The 24375-nt window shown below is 38.5% G+C and overlaps 2 protein-coding genes and 1 pseudogene across 16 annotated transcripts in view; all 3 read left to right on the top strand.

Moving 5' to 3' along the window:
* Window positions 1–24375, top strand: part of LOC113524163 (protocadherin alpha-C2-like) — a 230910-nt gene that overhangs the window by 75114 nt on the left and 131421 nt on the right. Inside the window, exon 1 of one of the 15 annotated variants that reach the window (XM_053241312.1) lies at window positions 2834–6404. The exons of 11 other annotated variants lie outside the window; for them this stretch is intronic. In XM_053241312.1, the coding sequence (XP_053097287.1) occupies window positions 3996–6404 (2409 nt within the window). In that variant the 5' untranslated portion in view covers window positions 2834–3995. Of the gene's footprint in view, window positions 1–2833; window positions 6405–18238; window positions 24350–24375 lie in introns of those variants that run through there. 3 more of the 15 variants (XM_053241339.1, XM_053241314.1, XM_053241340.1) reach the window with 3 other exon arrangements.
* Window positions 6411–14719, top strand: LOC128320907 (protocadherin beta-16-like). The gene has a single exon (XM_053241353.1). The coding sequence runs from the start codon at window positions 10792–10794 to the stop codon at window positions 13261–13263; it is 2472 nt and encodes an 823-aa protein (XP_053097328.1). The 5' UTR covers window positions 6411–10791; the 3' UTR covers window positions 13264–14719.
* On the top strand, window positions 14795–18196 carry LOC128320974 (protocadherin gamma-A10-like; annotated as a pseudogene).

The raw sequence follows: 24375 nt of genomic DNA, 5'->3' as shown, positions 1-24375 counted from the left end.
CTGCAGACAAAAGAAAATACTTAAAATGAAGCTGTTTTTACTGAGTGCTTTTCACGCTTCAGTCAGGGTTGCAAAAAAAAAAAAACTAAGGACATATCCTACATGCATTCACTGTTGCAGTTATTTGATGACTAATTTATACTTGCAATTAAAGCAAAATGCTCAGAGCGTCGCTGTTGACCAGCACTTGCACATATTACTAAACCTTTCCTCCCATCCCTTAAATATTCAGCTGCTGACATCAACGACAGCAAAAACAAGCGCTATACAGAGTGGAGTAGACTACAGATTCCCTTACGCAAAAGAATTTTTAATAATATTTACACATTGCATTAATCTAACAACATTAGCTGGAATTATCCGAGTGAGGAATTTCAGCTCCTCAAATATGGGATGCAGGATGCTTTCAATCCCGTTGTCTTCTGTACTCATAGCGCTTCTTTCCTTCCTTTTTCCTGCCGCTCATGGAGACCTGGGCTACACAGTTCCAGAGGAAACGAAGGCGCAGTATGTGATTGGAAATATGGCAAAGGATCTCGGAATAGATGCTACAAAATTAAAAACACGAAAGGCCCGAGTTGAAACAGAGGATAGCAGCAAGCGGTATGTGGATATTAATTTTAATACTGGAGAACTGATCGTTTCAGAGACAATAGACCGGGAAAAGCTTTGTGGTTCCAGGCTAAACTGCATCCTGAATTATGAGCTCGTCTTAGAAAATCCGCTAGAACTACATCGCATTTCTCTGAATATTGAGGATATTAATGACAATGCGCCAAAATTTATTAATGAACGAATTAGCTTTGAAATCCGCGAGTCCGCTATAAAAGGGCAGCGCTTCCGTTTGGATGAAGCTCACGACTATGATATCGGACAAAACGGAGTGAATGGCTATTCACTAGAAAAGAATAAACATTTTACGTTATCGATACAAGAAAAAAGCGGACGGAAATACGCAGAGCTTGTGTTGGAGAAAGAGCTGGATCGCGAACAACAGAAGGATATTGACTTGATTCTTACCGCAGTGGATGGCGGGATTCCTCAGAGATCAGGGACTGCTGTTATACACATCACTGTGCTGGATGCTAATGATAATGTTCCGGTGTTCAGTCAGCCTGTATATAAAGTCGTTTTAGCTGAAAACGCACCGATAGGAGCAGAAGTCGTTACTGTGAGCGCAGAAGATGCAGATGAAGGAGCAAATGGGGAAGTTTCATATGAATTCAGTCGCATTGCTCATAACGCAGCACAATTATTTACTATTGATAAATTCACTGGACTAATTAAGGTAGCTGGAGATATCGACTACGAGGAGGAAAAATATTATGAAATTGGAGTCCAAGCTAAAGATGGATCTGGTTTAGCATCGACTGCAAGTGTTATTATAGATATTACTGATGTCAATGATAATCCTCCTAAAATTATTCTTAAATCTCTAAATAATCCTCTACCTGAGAATGTTATTGCAGGAACTGAAGTAGCCATTATTAATGTTCAGGACAAAGATTCAGGAGATAATCGACAGATCCGCTGTTCAATTCAGGGAAACGTTCCTTTCAAATTAAATCCATCGATTAAAAATTATTTTTCACTGGTAACCACTAGCATGCTCGATCGAGAGATGAATGAAGATTATAATATAACTATTAGTGCTACTGATGGAGGCTCTCCACCTTTATCTTCCTCCATGACCATTCATCTATCTGTTTCAGATATCAATGATAATCCTCCTGTATTTGAAGAGCAATCCTACACTGCATATGTAATGGAAAATAACCAACCAGGAACATCGATTAGTTCGGTTACTGCAAGAGACCCAGACTGGAGGCAGAACGGTACAGTCCTGTATTCTCTGCTGCCCAGTGAGATAAACGGTGTTCCAGTGTCCTCATTTTTATCCATTAACTCAGATACAGGAGTGATCCATGCTGTCAGGTCATTTGATTATGAAAAGTTCCGAAACTTTAAAGTCCAGGTCGTAGCCAGAGACAATGGTTCTCCTCCACTCAGCAGCAACGTGACTGTGAGTGTGTTGATATCAGATGAGAATGATAACTCTCCACAGATATTATACCCTGCTCCAGAGGGAAAGTCTTTAATGACTGAGATGGTCCCTAAAGCTGCTCTCTCTGGCTCTCTGCTCTCCAAAGTCATCGCCGTGGATGCTGACTCTGGACAGAACGCGTGGCTGTCCTATCACATTGTCAAATCTACTGATCCGGGACTTTTCACTATTGGGCTCCATAGTGGAGAGATCAGGGCTCAGAGGGACATTACTGAATCTGACAGCATGAAACAGAACCTTGTTATCTCAGTCAAAGATAACGGACAGCCGCCTCTCTCTGCTACCTGTTCTGTATATTTACTGATTTCTGATAATCTTGCTGAAGTTCCAGAACTGAAAGACATGACTTATGAGGAGAGCAATTCCAAACTGACTTTTTACTTGATCATCGCGCTAGTTTCCGTGTCCACCTTCTTTCTGACTTTCATTATTCTCATCCTGGCTGTGAGGTTTTGTCACAGGAGAAAGCCCAGACTGTTGTTTGATGGAGCAGTCGCCATTCCCAGCGCCTATCTCCCTCCCAACTATGCAGAGGTGGAGGGAGCTGGAACTCTGCGCACTTCTTACAATTATGACACGTATCTAACAACAGGATCACGCACCAGTGACTTCAAGTTCATCACATCTTACAATGACAGCACTCTTACTGCTGGTGGAACTCTGAAAATGGCCCAAAATGACACTTTAGCTACAAACCTAATTTCACTTAACAATACAGGAGAGGGAGATGAGGTAAGAAAACTGTACTTGTTCCCTTTATCATAAGAGTTTCTTCCAGATTTTGATTCAGCTGAATGCAAATTCTCGTCTTATAAAATATGATGAGAATAGCTAGAGCTTTTTTCTTTTTTCCCTTTTATCTTTTTGCCTTGATATCGTTCTTAATGCTGATAAAACTGCTACTACAAATTTTGTTTAATGTGAATTAATTGATATGTTCACACATTATATTTGTCCCATGTCACTGCTTTGTAATCGGCATGATGTCGGAATCATAGATTTCACTTCTGCTAAACTGTCGGTTGAAATCCATTTAAATCTATAAATCTAAATATAAACCTTTGCTTTTTGATGAGCTGAGTAATATTATATAACAACTATATCTACTGTGACCGAGTTTCGAAAATAATTATGGATAATTGTGTACAAAAAAAATAAATTAATTAAAATAAACCAAAATAAATTTTAAAAAGTCCGTCAGCTCTTACCTTTATAAATGAGAAACGTTGATTAAACTTTCAGGAAAATATACCACCTAATTCTACAGTTCTTTTCTCTTGCAAAATTGTATAACTTTTTTCAGCATATATGCGTGTGTGTGTGTGTGTGTGTGTGTTTGTGTGTTGCATTCTTAAGTCTTTAGTTTTTGTAACGGCTTCATTATAGATTAATAAACATAAATGTCATTATTATATTCATCAATTGTTTGATTATGGATAATTAATATATCTTTCTATTTATTCATCTTTCATTCAGTCATATATTTATATACATCATGGTTGAAAAAATGATTCAGTAAACTGCTTTCATAGATTATTTGCAAACCTATAAATTAGTACGAATGAATTGTTAATTGCAAATTAATGATTGTAACTGTAATTATTATAATTAAGAATTTCTTTTGCATTATGGAAATTAATAGTTTATATCCATTCACGGATTCGTTATTTTATACATTAATTCGTTTGAAGGGAAACAGTAATGACTGGAGAAAATTGACTGCAATATACCAAAAATACTCAAAGCGTCGCTGTTCACCTACGGAGTAAAATTTAATAAACCTCTCCACCCATTTCATGTCGTCTTCCAGCTCCTCCTGACATCGACAAACCTTGCTGCATTTGGCTGTTTATTGTCAGCGAAAATTCCGACTAGACGACAGTAATTAGATACATTTATAACACAGCAGGGACATTTTAATGTTGCTAGGATGGACCGGAAGATAGGATTGTATGAGCTATTATTTATTCTTGGCTTTATTTTCGTTTTTCTTCACCCTGTTTATGGAGATTTGAGCTACACTGTTCCGGAGGAAACGAAGCGTCAGTATGTGATTGGACATTTAGCAAAGGATCTCGGACTTGATGGCAAACGTTTGTCTGCTCGTAAGGCTCGGGTGGAGACAGAGGACAGCGCGAAACGGTACTGCGACATTAATCTGAGTAGTGGAAATCTGGTCGTGGCGGAAACAATAGACCGAGAGAAGCTTTGTGGATCGAGAATTTCTTGCATTCTTTATTACGAGCTTGTGTTGGAAAATCCTCTGGAAGTGCATCGCATTTCACTGCAGATTGAGGATGTAAACGATAACTCTCCTCTTTTTCCTAATGAGCGTATCAGCTTTGAAATTAGAGAGTCGGCTCACAAGGGCGAGCGTTTCCCTTTGGAAGAAGCTCATGACTTGGACATAGGACGTAATGCAGTTCAAGGATATTCACTTGAAAAAAATGAACACTTCGTTTTATCTGTGCATGAGAACGCGGACGGAGGAAAATCTGCTACTTTGGTCCTGGAGAAAGAGCTCGATCGTGAAAAGCAGAAAGACATTCATTTAATTCTTACCGCATTTGATGGTGGTAATCCACCGAAATCAGGGACAGCTGTTATACATGTTACTGTTCTGGACGCCAATGACAATATTCCTGTGTTTAGTCAACCTGTGTACAGAGTGAGTCTAGCTGAAAACACGCCTTTAGGCACGGAGGTGATTACAGTCAGCGCTACTGATGCTGATGAAGGAGCCAATGGTGACGTCACATATGAGCTCAGTCGTTTATCTGATAATTCAGCAAAATTATTTTCTCTTGAAAAAGTCACTGGACAGATCACGGTGAGTGGCAACATCGATTATGAAGAAGAAAAATATTATGAAATGAGAGTACAGGCCAAAGATGGTCCTGGCTTAGTATCATCTGCTAAAATTATTATAGACATCACTGACATCAATGACAATGAACCTCGAATTATTCTTAAATCATTAAACGATCCAGTACCTGAGAACTCTGCAGCAGGCACTGAAGTAGCCATTATTAATGTTCAGGACAAAGATTCAGGAGATAATCGACAGGTACATTGTTATATTCAGCAAAATGTGCCTTTCAAATTAACTCCATCAATCAAAAACTACTTTTCTTTAGTAACCACAAGCATGCTGGACCGAGAGAAAGCATCAGATTACAACATAACAATCACTGCTACTGATGGAGGCTCTCCACCTTTATCTTCCTCCATGACCATTCATCTATCTGTATCAGATATCAATGATAATCCTCCTGTATTTGAACAGCAATCCTACACTGCATATGTAGTGGAAAATAACCAACCAGGAACCTCTATTAGTTCTGTTACTGCAAGAGACCCAGACTGGAGGCAGAACGGTACAGTCCTGTATTCTCTGCTGCCCAGTGAGATAAACGGTGTTCCAGTGTCCTCATTTTTATCCATTAACTCAGATACAGGAGTGATCCATGCTGTCAGGTCATTTGATTATGAAAAGTTCCGAAACTTTAAAGTCCAGGTCGTAGCCAGAGACAATGGTTCTCCTCCACTCAGCAGCAACGTGACTGTGAGTGTCTTCATATCAGATGAGAATGATAACTCTCCACAGATATTATACCCTGCTCCAGAGGGAAAGTCTTTAATGACTGAGATGGTCCCTAAAGCTGCTCTCTCTGGCTCTCTGCTCTCCAAAGTCATCGCCGTGGATGCTGACTCTGGACAGAACGCGTGGCTGTCCTATCACATTGTCAAATCTACTGATCCGGGACTTTTCACTATTGGGCTCCATAGTGGAGAGATCAGGGCTCAGAGGGACATTACTGAATCTGACAGCATGAAACAGAACCTTGTTATCTCAGTCAAAGATAACGGACAGCCGCCTCTCTCTGCTACCTGTTCTGTATATTTACTGATTTCTGATAATCTTGCTGAAGTTCCAGAACTGAAAGACATGACTTATGAGGAGAGCAATTCCAAACTGACTTTTTACTTGATCATCGCGCTAGTTTCCGTGTCCACCTTCTTTCTGACTTTCATTATTCTCATCCTGGCTGTGAGGTTTTGTCACAGGAGAAAGCCCAGACTGTTGTTTGATGGAGCAGTCGCCATTCCCAGCGCCTATCTCCCTCCCAACTATGCAGAGGTGGAGGGAGCTGGAACTCTGCGCAGTTCTTACAATTATGACACGTATCTAACAACAGGATCACGCACCAGTGACTTCAAGTTCATCACATCTTACAATGACAGCACTCTTACTGCTGGTGGAACTCTGCAAAAGGGACAAAATGACACTTTAGCTACAAACCTAATTTCACTTAGCAATACAGGAGAGGGAGATGAGGTAAGAGTTCTTACCTTTCCTTTGGGTGGTGATTTTTTTGCCATATAATTTCATGGGATGTTCTTAAAAACTACGTCAACTAAGTACATTTTTATGTAGTAAGGTGGGATGGAATGGCACTAGTTTTTACAGTGGGAAAAAAAGCACCCTGCTTTTTTAATATTGTTTGCTGTAGTATTTTTTTTAAGTCTGCATTTCAAGACTCTTAATCTTGAATTTCAAATGATTAAGTTATGACCGTTTGTATTGCAATATTTAAAATATTTGCATAGAATTTGCTCTCTCGCAATTCTGTTTATCAAAAGTGCTCTTTCTGAATTGTTAACTATTAGACATTTTACAGGCATACGACCATTAAAGTGTGTTTCTACTATAAGCTACGGTTGTATACCATGTAGAAGTCTGTTGCTCAAGAGCAAAATGTCATATTGCACTTCAGATTAGTTCTAGATTTTTCTACATTTTCTAGATTTTTCTACATTTTCCTAGATTTTGTTGCACACTTTTCATGGTCACGTTTGACCACAAGGCATGGCCAATACTGATTTATTTCCACTAGGTTGTACAGTTTAATTATATTGTCCTACTCTGACCAATAACCTGCTTTGGTAATTAATTTATGCTGCACCATGCCACTGGATGATACATGGTCACCCTACTTGGGTTTTATATCTACTGCATTACAACTTTAGTACCTGAACTCCATATTATACACTCTAAGGCCTAATGTATGTGGACACCTCACCATCATACCGATATGTGCTTGTTAAACATCTCATTCCAAAGTCAGTCCCCCCCTTTGCTGTTATAATAACTTCCACTCTTCTGGGAAGCTTTTCCTCTAAATTTTGAAGTGTGGTTGTAGGGATTTGTGATCATTCAGCCACCGGAGCGTTAGTGAAGCTTGGTGCACAGTCAGCATTCCAGTGCATTGTGAAGGTGTTCAGTGGGGTTGAGGTCAGGGCTCTGTGGAGGCCACTCGAGTTCTTCCACACCAATCTTGGCAAACCATGTCTTCATGAAGCTTGGGCATTGTCAGGGGCATTGTCACGCTGGAAAAGGTTTGGGCCTCATAGTTCCAGTAAGGAAAATCAATGCTTCAATGCTTCAAACATTGTGTCAGCAATTCTGTGGTTATCAGTGAAAGACAACTTGCTTCATCACGCTTCGTCACGTGTGCCTTCATTTTGGAAGATCAAAACACTTCCCTGAGTTTTGGGGAAATTTACTACAACCTTCTCCTGTAGCTAAATTGAATTACATGACCTTCCAATATTCTCAAATGAGTATCTGTTATAATGCTTTATAAAATCAGATACTGATAAAAATCAATATTTTTTCACTAAATAAGCGATTGTACCAGAAATCACAAATTAAGATTTCAGTCAAAATTTCTGATGTCTCGAGTTTGCAAGATACCAGGTCAGTGTTACAGTTAACTGATCCCTGTCCCCTGTCTAATTTGAGCCATGCATGTGTAGTGCCAGTTGGGGTGGGGACACGGTTCAGGCAGCGATGATTATGTCTGATCTATACCACATATGTGTTTATGGTTTATGGCTTGATGCAAACCGCCTCACATTTGCAAGATTTTACGTTACAAAACCTGCATGTGCCCTGTTAAAATGTATAAATGCAAACCCCACATTATGAACTTTTATCATAATATAAAAGGTATAATGTTTTAAAAGTCTGTTATTTTTAATAGGATTGAGTATGGTGGTTAAACTTCCAAAGTTTTGCTTTCTCGAAAAATATATTTAAGATTAACTGATTAAGAGAATTTTTGTCTAGCCCTTACTTAATAAGGAATATTATTTCCAATTTTGTTTTCAAAGAGCATGGTCTCAAGTCTTTTTGGTATTGGGCACTGGGGACATTGATGTGGTGTGCAGAAAGTCTCTGTAGCCAGTGAAAAAACTGGCTCATAGTTGCCTCATTTTTTGTGATTGCAGAGGTCTTGTTGGCATTCTACATTTTTATATATTTTTCTTAAAGTTTATTAGTCAAAAAGATGTCTAGTTTTGCTATCCAATGTCATTCAGCATAATTTTACATTATGTTTGCAATATTTATTTTTATTCATGTCCAAGGATCTTGTTCTATAGATATAATGTTAAGATATGGAAATATGTTGTCATTCTCATCCTGTGGTATGTAGGTTGTTCTGTATATGCAGCAGGTTAATGGAAGAAGCACTTTAGGAAAGTTTTGCTCATATGATGAAGAACTTGGAAAACACTTTCTGTTGCTGAGGATGGCCCCACATGGACGGCTTAAAGATACATGAGATTACTGAGGATAGTACCATTTAAAAACCATGAAGATGGCTTAGGACTGCAATTAATACAAACAGTTTTGCAGTCCAGACTCCATCAGTAAACAGTTTGATAATGTCAACAAAATAGACTTCATATGAAACCTATAATGAATTTCTGAGTTACACAATTGCACTTTTTGAACATGTAGTACACAGTTATAGAAGGGAATTATTTATAATTGCACTACTCCTTGTCATCCAGATGAGGATGGGTTTCCTTTTGAGTCTGGTTCCCCTCAAGGTTTCTTCCTCATATCGTCTCAGGGAGTTTTTCCTTGCCACTGTCACATCTGGCTCACTCATTAGGGATAAATTTATGAATGAATTTGTTTAAAATTCATATCCTGAATTTATATATTTCCGTAGAGCCGCTTTGTGCCAATGGCCATTGTTAAAATCGCTATACGAATAAAATTGAATTGAATTGAACGTATAATGAAAGTCATGCATACATTTTTTTCACTTGTCCTATCTCACTGATTTCATGTGGCTCTTGTATTAAAATACAAAACCAAACTTTTTTAATAAAGCGTACATTTGATTAAAACTATTCCCTTTGTCACTGTAATTATGTTATATTAAGGAACTGTCAGAGTGTGAAATATACAGAACCCAGTATTAGCCAAAGAATCCAGAAACTTATCAAACTTTTTTTTTTTGCACGTTCTATTGTGTTAAAGTCCAACCACGGCTGTGCATTATAGATGAAACATTATTTTCTGAAAATCTAATGACAGGGCCAGTTGTATTGGAGGCTACATTTATAAAGCACTGCATCTTAGATTTTCTTTATGATAATATTTCAACAGGTTTATTTTTAATCATGCTGCAAAGAATTTTGCTGAGAGAAAATATCACAAGTTTCGAATATAAGGCTCATCTGCAAAGCCAGTAAATGTGTTTTCCTTCGGCACCAGAGAGATGAAGCAAATGGGCTTTCACTGATAACAACAGGATTACCGAGCGCGTCTAGTATGGTGAAGCCAGAGGCGCCCTTCTCCGTGCGGGCAGTGCCACTAACAGCTTGTGGCCATGCTTCAATATTTGTCGTGCTGGAAGTGATAAAGGGCTGTTTCTCTACATATTTAAACTTTGTTACAGTGGAGAAAGGTGAGTTCCAAATTTTGATTAACTAAGCATAAATTTTCTCGATCTTTATTGCATATTTAAGCTCTATTAATGAAAAAAATATTGTTTTTCTCTTTTCCTACTGATATATATTGTGGATTAATGTCTTTCTTAAAACTGAGAAAAACGCTAACAATTTTTTTGTTAAACGTGGTTCGTCTAAACTGGTTGTATTAATCTTAACTTCTCCTAAGCCAGTAGATAAAATGCATCTAAAATAAAAAAAAAAGATAAATAAATAAATTTAAAAAAAATCCGCACCTCGGTCAGCTCCTGTCCCTGTAGTAACCATGGCTAAGTTGTCGGTATAATATACCATGTAATACTACGGTTCTTTTCTCTTGCTAGAGTTTACAGGTTTCTGTCGCCTTTTTTTTTTTCATTCATAATACTCTAATATGTTTAAAGGCATAATGATAGATTAATTACTATGAATGTAATTGTTATGACAGTTTACTGTTATATTATGGACGAATGATATATCCATCTATTTATTCATATATTTATAAGGTTGTTGCAAAAAAAAAGACGAGACAGTAAACTGCTTTAATTATTGGCATTCTTATAACGTCAGTGTGGATAAATAGCTAGATATGGTTAAAAGATTATGACTGTAATTAGTATAATTAACAATTATTATTAGATGGATAGTTTATATCCATTTATGGATTCGTTATTTTATACATTAATTCGTTTGAAGGGAAACAGTAATGACTGGAGAAAATTGACTGCAATATACCAAAAATACTCAAAGCGTCGCTGTTCACCTACGGAGTAAAATTTAATAAACCTCTCCACCCATTTCATGTCGTCTTCCAGCTCCTCCTGACATCGACAAACCTTGCTGCATTTGGCTGTTTATTGTCAGCGAAAATTCCGACTAGACGACAGTAATTAGATACATTTATAACACAGCAGGGACATTTTAATGTTGCTAGGATGGACCGGAAGATAGGATTGTATGAGCTATTATTTATTCTTGGCTTTATTTTCGTTTTTCTTCATCCTGTTTATGGAGATTTGAGCTACACTGTTCCGGAGGAAACGAAGCGTCAGTATGTGATTGGACATTTAGCAAAGGATCTCGGACTTGATGGCAAACGTTTGTCTGCTCGTAAGGCTCGGGTGGAGACAGAGGACAGCGCGAAACGGTACTGCGACATTAATCTGAGTAGTGGAAATCTGGTCGTGGCGGAAACAATAGACCGAGAGGAGCTTTGTGGATCGAGAATTTCTTGCATTCTTTATTACGAGCTTGTGTTGGAAAATCCTCTGGAAGTGCATCGCATTTCACTGCAGATTGAGGATGTAAACGATAACTCTCCTCTTTTTCCTAATGAGCGTATCAGCTTTGAAATTAGAGAGTCGGCTGACAAAGGCGAGCGTTTCCCTTTGGAAGAAGCTCATGACTTGGACATAGGACGTAATGCAGTTCAAGGATATTCACTTGAAAAAAATGAACACTTCGTTTTATCTGTGCATGAGAACGCGGACGGAGGAAAATCTGCTACTTTGGTCCTGGAGAAAGAGCTCGATCGTGAAAAGCAGAAAGACATTCATTTAATTCTTACCGCATTTGATGGTGGTAATCCACCGAAATCAGGGACAGCTGTTATACATGTTACTGTTCTGGACGCCAATGACAATATTCCTGTGTTTAGTCAACCTGTGTACAGAGTGAGTCTAGCTGAAAACACGCCTTTAGGCACGGAGGTGATTACAGTCAGCGCTACTGATGCTGATGAAGGAGCCAATGGTGACGTCACATATGAGCTCAGTCGTTTATCTGATAAATCAGCAAAATTATTTTCCCTTGATAAAGTCACTGGACAGATCACGGTGAGTGGCAACATCGATTACGAAAAGGAAAAATATTATGAAATGAGAGTACAGGCCAAAGATGGTCCTGGCTTAGTATCATCTGTTAAAATTATTATAGACATCACTGACATCAATGACAATGAACCTCGAATTATTCTTAAATTATTAAACGATCCAGTACCTGAGAACTCTGCAGCAGGCACTGAGGTAGCCATTATTAATGTTCAGGACAAAGATTCAGGAGATAATCGACAGGTACATTGTTATATTCAGCAAAAAGTGCCTTTCAAATTAACTCCATCAATCAAAAACTACTTTTCTTTAGTAACCACAAGCATGCTGGACCGAGAGAAAGCATCAGATTACAACATAACAATCACTGCTACTGATGGAGGCTCTCCACCTTTATCTTCATCCATGACCATTCATCTATCTGTATCAGATATCAATGATAATCCTCCTGTATTTGATCAGCAATCCTACACTGCATATGTAGTGGAAAATAACAAACCAGGAACCTCTATTAGTTCTGTTACTGCAAGAGACCCAGACTGGAGGCAGAACGGTACAGTCCTGTATTCTCTGCTGCCCAGTGAGATAAACGGTGTTCCAGTGTCCTCATTTTTATCCATTAATTCAGATACAGGAGTGATCCATGCTGTCAGGTCATTTGACTATGAGAAGTTCAGAAACTTTAAAGTCCAGGTCGTAGCCAGAGACAATGGTTCTCCTCCACTCAGCAGCAACGTGACTGTGAGTGTGTTCATATCAGATGAGAATGATAACTCTCCACAGATATTATACCCTGCTCCAGAGGGAAAGTCTTTAATGACTGAGATGGTCCCTAAAGCTGCTCTCTCTGGCTCTCTGCTCTCCAAAGTCATCGCTGTGGATGCTGACTCTGGACAGAACGCGTGGCTGTCCTATCACATTGTCAAATCTACTGATCCGGGACTTTTCACTATTGGGCTCCATAGTGGAGAGATCAGGGCTCAGAGGGACATTACTGAATCTGACAGCATGAAACAGAACCTTGTTATCTCAGTCAAAGATAACGGACAGCCGCCTCTCTCTGCTACCTGTTCTGTATATTTACTGATTTCTGATAATCTTGCTGAAGTTCCAGAACTGAAAGACATGACTTATGAGGAGAGCAATTCCAAACTGACTTTTTACTTGATCATCGCGCTAGTTTCCGTGTCCACCTTCTTTCTGACTTTCATTATTCTCATCCTGGCTGTGAGGTTTTGTCACAGGAGAAAGCCCAGACTGTTGTTTGATGGAGCAGTCGCCATTCCCAGCGCCTATCTCCCTCCCAACTATGCAGAGGTGGAGGGAGCTGGAACTCTGCGCACTTCTTACAATTATGACACGTATCTAACAACAGGATCACGCACCAGTGACTTCAAGTTCATCACATCTTACAATGACAATACTCTTACTGCTGGTGGAACTCTGAAAATGGCCCAAAATGACACTTTAGATGCGACCTTGATTGCACTTAACAACACAACTGATGATGATGAGGTGAGAAAACTGTGTCCTCTCTTCATGGTAGATTTTTTTTTTTTTGCTAGCTTGCAGTGTTGAATTTCAAAATGAATTTTGATACATTTTTTTCTCAATTCAAAGGAATGCATTTTTTTCAGCTTGTAAACAGTAATGAGAATAACGAGTCTCTTTTTGAGGAAAATTGTACATTTCTTTGACTGATCATGTATATAGTGGCATGGGCTTTTGGTAACATTTACATCAAGCATGATTTAAACAGTCCACTCTACACTGAAAAAGGAAGAGGAGGAGGAAGAGACAGAATTATGAATTTCATTATGATATTTATGTTCTTTTTTTTTTTTTTTTCTTTTTGGGCTTGATTTTGGTCTTTTGTTACTGCAGACATTTGTTTCTGTTGTTCCTTGTTACTGACTCATGGCTTGTTTTGTGTGGCGCTTAACTGTTCGTGAGGATACACAGATAGTCCCATTTTGATATTGGCATCAAGGCCAGTAGCTGCACTGAATACTTCCTAATCAGAGCTTCTGAAGTAATCTCTAAACTCCTCAATGTCATGTGTGGCTCAGGACACAATGGTTTGATTTTGCTTTGTTGAACTTCTGATTATATTTTGGAATACGGAGAAATGTTGTGCGCTTGGACTTCCCTAGCAGTGCTCTCCTGAATAAACAAAAGGCCATTTTAGGTAAAATATATTAACGCATTAGTGTATTGTTCTCTGTGATGTGGCATGTTACTTTTTGATGTTTGCTGGATATTTCAAATGTTAAATTATGCCTTATTTATTTCTTAAGGGTATTTTTGTCATTGTAAAGCTTACATGTGAACAGACAAACACATATGCTGTTACCACTAGTTTCTCAAATGTTTATTTATTTTTATTCATTTATTGTTTTAAATAGAGAAAGTCTAGGAGATGAGACTTATCTCAACACATTCACAAACACAGAGCTGTCCGTGGTGCTGAAACACTGTTTTCCTCTGCTTACTCTGCTTTCTTACTTAGCTTAGGACAATTGACATGTGAATGTTATTTTGCTTGCCTCATGCATGAATAAAAGATGAATAAAAATGAAATATTAAGCATCATCAACAACATAAATAATAATAATAATAATAATAATAATAATCATAATAATAATATAAGGCATGTTTCACGCCAATCTATCGTTTCGTATTACAACGAAGCTCGACAAATATGCATTCATTAATACCTATGCTATTGTAGCTAGAAAATTTAACTTTCCTTCTATCTCTTCTGGTGTCATTCATAATTTAGGAGAAAATAATGTAAATCATTTTTTGTCCCGTAAAAAGCAAACAAAGAATGAAGCGACATCCATGCAGTGTAGATAATTACTGCACCACTAAACTATAAAAAACAATTGTAATTTACAGACCTTTATTTTCCTCTCATGGTAAAATGTGCTTTAAAGCTAAAATTCAGTACTAAATGTGTTTATCGACTGTTCTTTCAGATCATTTCTTATTTCTGACGCAGTGCAGAAGACAAAGAAAAAAGAAAACATTATAACAATCAGTTCCCTGTCATTCGTTTAGCGTTAGTTCTCAGTACTTTTTCTTAATTGTCCATTATAAAAGCCTAATGATTTGGTGAGTAAAAGAAAAAAAATCCTTTTGATGTTGTTATAGTCGGTAAATCCTCTCCACAGTCAACGAGAGCTGAAAGAGTGTATACTATGTGCTCACATTCCGTAAATATTCGGCTAATGTGTGCTTGTAGTGAACACAATATACTCAGAGCGTCGCTGTTCACCATCACATCCTCTTGCTGTGGAGCATTTCCTCCCATCTCTGAAATATTCATCTGCAGACATCAGTGACGCCAAAGCAAGCTACACACAAATGGAGTAATCTAATCGTCTCTTCCTGGAGAGATTTTTGACAGTTTTTGCAGACTACATCAATAAAACAACGTTAGGTTGAATTATTCGGAATTCTGTAAATATGGATGCAGGGAGCTTTCAGTTGTGCTGTCGACTCTCCTCACAGCGCTCCTTTTCTTTCTTTTCCCCGCCGCCCGTGGAGATCTGAGCTATTCTGTTCCAGAGGAAACCAGGCGTCAGTATGTGGTCGGAAATATTGCAAAAGACGTCGGAGTCGGAGCTCAAAGTTTATCAGCACGTAAGGCGAGAATAAACACGGAAGACAGCAGTAAACGGTACATTGACATAAATCTGAATTCTGGAGATTTGATCGTAGTGGAGAGATCGACAGAGAGATGCTTTGTGGTTCAAGGATTAACTGCATCTTAAATTATGAGCTCGTTTTAGCCAATCCGCTTGAGGTGCATCGCATTTCTCTGAATATTGAGGATATTAATGACAATGCGCCAAAATTCGGTAATGAGCGCATTTCGTTTGAAATCGGCGAGTCCGCTATAAAAGGGCAGCGTTTCCGTTTGGATGAAGCTCATGATTATGATATCGGACAAAACGGAGTGAATGGCTATTCACTAGAAAAGAATGAACATTTTGTTTTGTCTGTACAAGAAAATAAAAACGGACGGAAATACGCAGAGCTTGTGTTGGAGAAAGAGCTGGATCGCGAACAACAGAAGGATATTGACTTGATTCTTACCGCAGTGGATGGCGGGATTCCTCAGAGATCAGGGACTGCTGTTATACACATCACTGTGCTAGATGCTAATGATAATGTTCCGGTGTTCAGTCAGCCTGTATATAAAGTCGTTTTAGCTGAAAACGCACCGATAGGAACAGAAGTCGTTACTGTGAGCGCAGAAGATGCAGATGAAGGAGCAAATGGGGAAGTTTCATATGAATTTAGCCATATAGCTCATAATGCAGCACACTTATTTACAATTGATAAACTCACTGGTCAAATAAAGGTAAATGGAGTTATTGATTATGAGGAGGAAAAATATTATGAAATTGGTGTCCAGGCTAAAGATGGATCTGGTTTAGCATCGACTGCAAGTGTTATTATAGATATTACTGATGAAAACGACAATGCTCCACAGATTATTCTTACCTCTGTAAACAATCCTATACTGGAGAACACTATTGTAGGCACTGAAGTGGCAATTATTAATGTTCAGGATAAAGACTCGGGTGATAACAGACAGATTTATTGTTCAATTCAGGGAAATGTTCCTTTTAAATTAAATCCATCTATTAAGAACTATTTTTCTCTAACTAACACAAATCCCCTGGACCGAGAGACAGAGGCATATTATAATATAACTATTACTGCTACTGATGGAGGCTCTCCACCTTTATCCTCATCCATGATCATTCATCTATCTGTATCAGATATCAATGATAATCCTCCTGTATTTGAACAGCAATCCTAGACTGCATATGTAATGGAAAATAACCAACCAGGAACCTCTATTAGTTCTGTTACTGCAAGAGACCCAGACTGGAGGCAGAACGGTACAGTCCTGTATTCTCTGCTGCCCAGTGAGATAAACGGTGTTCCAGTGTCCTCATTTTTATCCATTAACTCAGATACAGGAGTGATCCATGCTGTCAGGTCATTTGACTATGAAAAGTTCCGAAACTTTCAAGTCCAGGTCGTAGCCAGAGACAATGGTTCTCCTCCACTCAGCAGCAACGTGACTGTGAGTGTGTTCATATCAGATGAGAATGATAACTCTCCACAGATATTATACCCTGCTCCAGAAGGAAAGTCTTTAATGACTGAGATGGTCCCTAAAGCTGCTCTCTCTGGCTCTCTGCTCTCCAAAGTCATCGCCGTGGATGCTGACTCTGGACAGAACGCGTGGCTGTCCTATCACATTGTCAAATCTACTGATCCGGGACTTTTCACTATTGGGCTCCATAGTGGAGAGATCAGGGCTCAGAGGGACATTACTGAATCTGACAGCATGAAACAGAACCTTGTTATCTCAGTCAAAGATAACGGACAGCCGCCTCTCTCTGCTACCTGTTCTGTATATTTACTGATTTCTGATAATCTTGCTGAAGTTCCAGAACTAGAAGACATGACTTATGAGGAGAGCAATTCCAAACTGACTTTTTATTTGATCATCGCGCTAGTTTCCGTGTCCACCTTCTTTCTGACTTTCATTATTCTCATCCTGGCTGTGAGGTTTTGTCACAGGAGAAAGCCCAGACTGTTGTTTGATGGAGCAGTCGCCATTCCCAGCGCCTATCTCCCTCCCAACTATGCAGAGGTGGAGGGAGCTGGAACTCTGCGCAGTTCTTACAATTATGACACGTATCTAACACAGGATCACGCACCAGTGACTTCAAGTTCATCACATCTTACAATGACAGCACTCTTACTGCTGGTGGAACTCTGAAAATGGCCCAAAATGACACTTTAGCTACAAACCTTATTACACTTAACAATACAGGAGAGGGAGATGAGGTAAGAAAAGTCTGTCCTTTCCTTTTGTTGTGGGTTTGAATGTGTTCTGCAGTGCTGATTTTGACATGATTTCCATCTGCTTTTTTGTATATCAGTTCGTTTATTCCTTTAAGCTGTGATTATTTTGGCAGTATACATTTTTTATTTTCCTAATGATCCTTTGATTTTGGACTAGCTGATATCTGTCATAGCTACTTCATACATTTACACACACAATGTGATCAATGTCCCTGTGGTTCTTGTAATTTTTTTATAAGTTGTATAGCTTAGACTATGCCCAATGTGGGGTTTATCGCAATTCTGTTTATCAAAAGTGCTCTTTCTGAATTGTTAACTATTAGACATTTTACAGGCATATGACCATTAAAGTGTGTTTCTACTATAAGCAACGGTTGTATACCATTTAGAAGTCTGTTGCTCAAGAGCAAAATGTCATATTGCACTTCAGATTAGTTCTAGATTTTTCTACATTTTCCTAGATTTTGTTGCACACTTTTCATGGTCACGTGTGACCACAAGGCATGGCCAATACTGATTTATTTCCACTAGGTTGTACAGTTTAATTATATTGTCCTACTCTGACCAATAACCTGCTTTGGTAATTAATTTATGCTGCACCATACCACTGGATGATACATGGTCACCCTACTGGGTTTTATATCTACTGCATTACAACTTTAGTACCTGAACTCCATATTATACACTCTAAGGCCTAATGTATGTGGACACCTCACCATCATACGCATATGTGCTTGTTAAACATCTCATTCCAAAGTCAGTCCCCCCCTTTGCTGTTATAATAACTTCCACTCTTCTGGGAAGCTTTTCCTCTAAATTTTGAAGTGTGGTTGTAGGGATTTGTGATCATTCAGCCACCGGAGCATTAGTGAAGCTTGGTGCACAGTCAGCATTCCAGTGCATTGTGAAGGTGTTCAGTGGGGTTGAGGTCAGGGCTCTGTGGAGGCCACTCGAGTTCTTCCACACCAATCTTGGCAAACCATGTCTTCATGAAGCTTGGGCATTGTCAGGGGCATTGTCACGCTGGAAAAGGTTTGGGCCTCTTAGTTCCAGTAAGGAAAATCAATGCTTCAATGCTTCAAACATTGTGTCAGCAATTCTGTGGTTATCAGTGAAAGACAACTTGCTTCATCACGCTTCGTCACGTGTGCCTTCATTTTGGAAGATCAAAACACTTCCCTGAGTTTTGGGGAAATTTACTACAACCTTCTCCTGTAGCTAAATTGAATTACATGACCTTCCAATATTCTCAAATGAGTATCTGTTATAATGCTTTATGAAATCAGATACTGATAAAAATCAATATTTTTTCACTAAATAAGCGATTGTACCAGAAATCACAAATTAAGATTTCAGTCAAAATTTCTGATGTCTCGAGTTTGCAAGATACCAGGTCAGTGTTACAGTTAACTGATCCCTGTCCCCTGTCTAATTTGAGCCATGCATGTGTAGTGCCAGTTGGGGTGGGGACACGGTTCAGGCAGCGATGATTATGTCTGATCTATACCACATATGTGTTTATGGTTTATGGCTTGATGCAAACCGCCTCACATTTGCAAAATTTTACGTTACAAAACCTGCATGTGCCCTGTTAAAATGTATAAATGCAAACCCCACATTATGAACTTTTATCATAATATAAAAGGTATAATGTTTTAAAAGTCTGTTATTTTTAATAGGATTGAGTATGGTGGTTAAACTTCCAAAGTTTTGCTTTCTCGAAAAATATATTTAAGATTAACTGATTAAGAGAATTTTTGTCTAGCCCTTACTTAATAAGGAATATTATTTCCAATTTTGTTTTCAAAGAGCATGGTCTCAAGTCTTTTTGGTATTGGGCACTGGGGACATTGATGTGGTGTGCAGAAAGTCTCTGTAGCCAGTGAAAAAACTGGCTCATAGTTGCCTCATTTTTTGTGATTGCAGAGGTCTTGTTGGCATTCTACATTTTTATATATTTTTCTTAAAGTTTATTAGTCAAAAAGATGTCTAGTTTTGCTATCCAATGTCATTCAGCATAATTTTACATTATGTTTGCAATATTTATTTTTATTCATGTCCAAGGATCTTGTTCTATAGATATAATGTTAAGATATGGAAATATGTTGTCATCCTCATCCTGTGGTATGTAGGTTGTTCTGTATATGCAGCAGGTTAATGGAAGAAGCACTTTAGGAAAGTTTTGCTCATATGATGAAGAACTTGGAAAACACTTTCTGTTGCTGAGGATGGCCCCACATGGACGGCTTAAAGATACATGAGATTACTGAGGATAGTACCATTTAAAAACCATGAAGATGGCTTAGGACTGCAATTAATACAAACAGTTTTGCAGTCCAGACTCCATCAGTAAACAGTTTGATAATGTCAACAAAATAGACTTCATATGAAACCTATAATGAATTTCTGAGTTACACAATTGCACTTTTTGAACATGTAGTACACAGTTATAGAAGGGAATTATTTATAATTGCACTACTCCTTGTCATCCAGATGAGGATGGGTTTCCTTTTGAGTCTGGTTCCCCTCAAGGTTTCTTCCTCATATCGTCTCAGGGAGTTTTTCCTTGCCACTGTCACATCTGGCTCACTCATTAGGGATAAATTTATGAATGAATTTGTTTAAAATTCATATCCTGAATTTATATATTTCCGTAGAGCCGCTTTGTGCCAATGGCCATTGTTAAAATCGCTATACGAATAAAATTGAATTGAATTGAACGTATAATGAAAGTCATGCATACATTTTTTTCACTTGTCCTATCTCACTGATTTCATGTGGCACTTGTATTAAAATACAAAACCAAACTTTTTTAATAAAGCGTACATTTGATTAAAACTATTCCCTTTGTCACTGTAATTATGTTATATTAAGGAACTGTCAGAGTGTGAAATATACAGAACCCAGTATTAGCCAAAGAATCCAGAAACTTATCAAACTTTTTTTTTTTGCACGTTCTATTGTGTTAAAGTCCAACCACGGCTGTGCATTATAGATGAAACATTATTTTCTGAAAATCTAATGACAGGGCCAGTTGTATTGGAGGCTACATTTATAAAGCACTGCATCTTAGATTTTCTTTATGATAATATTTCAACAGGTTTATTTTTAATCATGCTGCAAAGAATTTTGCTGAGAGAAAATATCACAAGTTTCGAATATAAGGCTCATCTGCAAAGCCAGTAAATGTGTTTTCCTTCGGCACCAGAGAGATGAAGCAAATGGGCTTTCACTGATAACAACAGGATTACCGAGCGCGTCTAGTATGGTGAAGCCAGAGGCGCCCTTCTCCGTGCGGGCAGTGCCACTAACAGCTTGTGGCCATGCTTCAATATTTGTCGTGCTGGAAGTGATAAAGGGCTGTTTTTCTACATATTTAAACATTGTTACAGTGGAGAAATGTGAGTTCCAAATTTTGATTAACTAAGCATAAATTTTCTCGATCTTTATTGCATATTTAAGCTCTATTAATGAAAAAAATATTGTTTTTCTCTTTTCCTACTGATATATATTGTGGATTAATGTCTTTCTTAAAACTGAGAAAAACGCTAACAATTTTTTTGTTAAACGTGGTTCGTCTAAACTGGTTGTATTAATCTTAACTTCTCCTAAGCCAGTAGATAAAATGCATCTAAAATAAAAAAAAAAGATGAATAAATAAATTTAAAAAAAATCCGCACCTCGGTCAGCTCCTGTCCCTGTAGTAACCATGGCTAAGTTGTCGGTATAATATACCATGTAATTCTACGGTTCTTTTCTCTTGCTAGAGTTTACAGGTTTCTGTCGCCTTTTTTTTTTCATTCATAATACTCTAATATGTTTAAAGGCATAATGATAGATTAATTACTATGAATGTAATTGTTATGACAGTTTACTGTTATATTATGGACGAATGATATATCCATCTATTTATTCACATATTTATAAGGTTGTTGCAAAAAAAAAGACGAGACAGTAAACTGCTTTAATTATTGGCATTCTTATAACGTCAGTGTGGATAAATAGCTAGATATGGTTAAAAGATTATGACTGTAATTAGTATAATTAACAATTATTATTAGATGGATAGTTTATATTCATTTATGGATTCGTTATTTTATACATTAATTCGTTTGAAGGGAAACAGTAATGACTGGAGAAAATTGACTGCAATATACCAAAAATACTCAAAGCGTCGCTGTTCACCTACGGAGTAAAATTTAATAAACCTCTCCACCCATTTCATGTCGTCTTCCAGCTCCTCCTGACATCGACAAACCTTGCTGCATTTGGCTGTTTATTGTCAGCGAAAATTCCGACTAGACGACAGTAATTAGATACATTTATAACACAGCAGGGACATTTTAATGTTGCTAGGATGGACCGGAAGATAGGATTGCATGAGCTATTATTTATTCTTGGCTTTATTTTCGTTTTTCTTCATCCTGTTTATGGAGATTTGAGCTACACTGTTCCGGAGGAAACTAAGCGTCAGTATGTGATTGGACATTTAGCAAAGGATCTCGGACTTGATGGCAAACGTTTGTCTGCTCGTAAGGCTCGGGTGGAGACAGAGGACAGCGCGAAACGGTACTGCGACATTAATCTGAGTAGTGGAAATCTGGTCGTGGCGGAAACAATAGACCGAGAGGAGCTTTGTGGATCGAGAATTTCTTGCATTCTTTATTACGAGCTTGTGTTGGAAAATCCTCTGGAAGTGCATCGCATTTCACTGCAGATTGAGGATGTAAACGATAACTCTCCTCTTTTTCCTAATGAGCGTATCAGCTTTGAAATTACAGAGTCGGCTCACAAGGGCGAGCGTTTCCCTTTGGAAGAAGCTCATGACTTGGACATAGGACGTAATGCAGTTCAAGGATATTCACTTGAAAAAAATGAACACTTCGTTTTATCTGTGCATGAGAACGCGGACGGAGGAAAATCTGCTACTTTGGTCCTGGAGAAAGAGCTCGATCGTGAAAAGCAGAAAGACATTCATTTAATTCTTACCGCATTTGATGGTGGTAATCCACCGAAATCAGGGACAGCTGTTATACATGTTACTGTTCTGGACGCCAATGACAATATTCCTGTGTTTAGTCAACCTGTGTACAGAGTGAGTCTAGCTGAAAACACGCCTTTAGGCACGGAGGTGATTACAGTCAGCGCTACTGATGCTGATGAAGGAGCCAATGGTGACGTCACATATGAGCTCAGTCGTTTATCTGATAAATCAGCAAAATTATTTTCCCTTGATAAAGTCACTGGGCAGATCACGGTGAGTGGCAACATCGATTACGAAAAGGAAAAATATTATGAAATGAGAGTACAGGCCAAAGATGGTCCTGGCTTAGTATCATCTGCTAAAATTATTATAGACATCACTGACATCAATGACAATGAACCTCGAATTATTCTTAAATTATTAAACGATCCAGTACCTGAGAACTCTGCAGCAGGCACTGAGGTAGCCATTATTAATGTTCAGGACAAAGATTCAGGAGATAATCGACAGGTACATTGTTATATTCAGCAAAATGTGCCTTTCAAATTAACTCCATCAATCAAAAACTACTTTTCTTTAGTAACCACAAGCATGCTGGACCGAGAGAAAGCATCAGATTACAACATAACAATCACTGCTACTGATGGAGGCTCTCCACCTTTATCTTCATCCATGACCATTCATCTATCTGTATCAGATATCAATGATAATCCTCCTGTATTTGATCAGCAATCCTACACTGCATATGTAGTGGAAAATAACCAACCAGGAACCTCTATTAGTTCTGTTACTGCAAGAGACCCAGACTGGAGGCAGAACGGTACAGTCCTGTATTCTCTGCTGCCCAGTGAGATAAACGGTGTTCCAGTGTCCTCATTTTTATCCATTAACTCAGATACAGGAGTGATCCATGCTGTCAGGTCATTTGACTATGAAAAGTTCCGAAACTTTCAAGTCCAGGTCGTAGCCAGAGACAATGGTTCTCCTCCACTCAGCAGCAACGTGACTGTGAGTGTGTTCATATCAGATGAGAATGATAACTCTCCACAGATATTATACCCTGCTCCAGAGGGAAAGTCTTTAATGACTGAGATGGTCCCTAAAGCTGCTCTCTCTGGCTCTCTGCTCTCCAAAGTCATCGCTGTGGATGCTGACTCTGGACAGAACGCGTGGCTGTCCTATCACATTGTCAAATCTACTGATCCGGGACTTTTCACTATTGGGCTCCATAGTGGAGAGATCAGGGCTCAGAGGGACATTACTGAATCTGACAGCATGAAACAGAACCTTGTTATCTCAGTCAAAGATAACGGACAGCCGCCTCTCTCTGCTACCTGTTCTGTATATTTACTGATTTCTGATAATCTTGCTGAAGTTCCAGAACTGAAAGACATGACTTATGAGGAGAGCAATTCCAAACTGACTTTTTACTTGATCATCGCGCTAGTTTCCGTGTCCACCTTCTTTCTGACTTTCATTATTCTCATCCTGGCTGTGAGGTTTTGTCACAGGAGAAAGCCCAGACTGTTGTTTGATGGAGCAGTCGCCATTCCCAGCGCCTATCTCCCTCCCAACTATGCAGAGGTGGAGGGAGCTGGAACTCTGCGCAGTTCTTACAATTATGACACGTATCTAACAACAGGATCACGCACCAGTGACTTCAAGTTCATCACATCTTACAATGACAACACTCTTACTGCTGGTGGAACTCTGAAAATGGCCCAAAATGACACTTTAGATGCGACCTTGATTGCACTTAACAACACAACTGATGATGATGAGGTGAGAAAACTGTGTCCTCTCTTCAT

This window comes from Pangasianodon hypophthalmus, chromosome 17, assembly GCF_027358585.1.
Source record: "Pangasianodon hypophthalmus isolate fPanHyp1 chromosome 17, fPanHyp1.pri, whole genome shotgun sequence".
Lineage (NCBI taxonomy): Eukaryota > Metazoa > Chordata > Actinopteri > Siluriformes > Pangasiidae > Pangasianodon > Pangasianodon hypophthalmus.
This window is presented reverse-complemented; position numbering and strand designations above follow the sequence as displayed.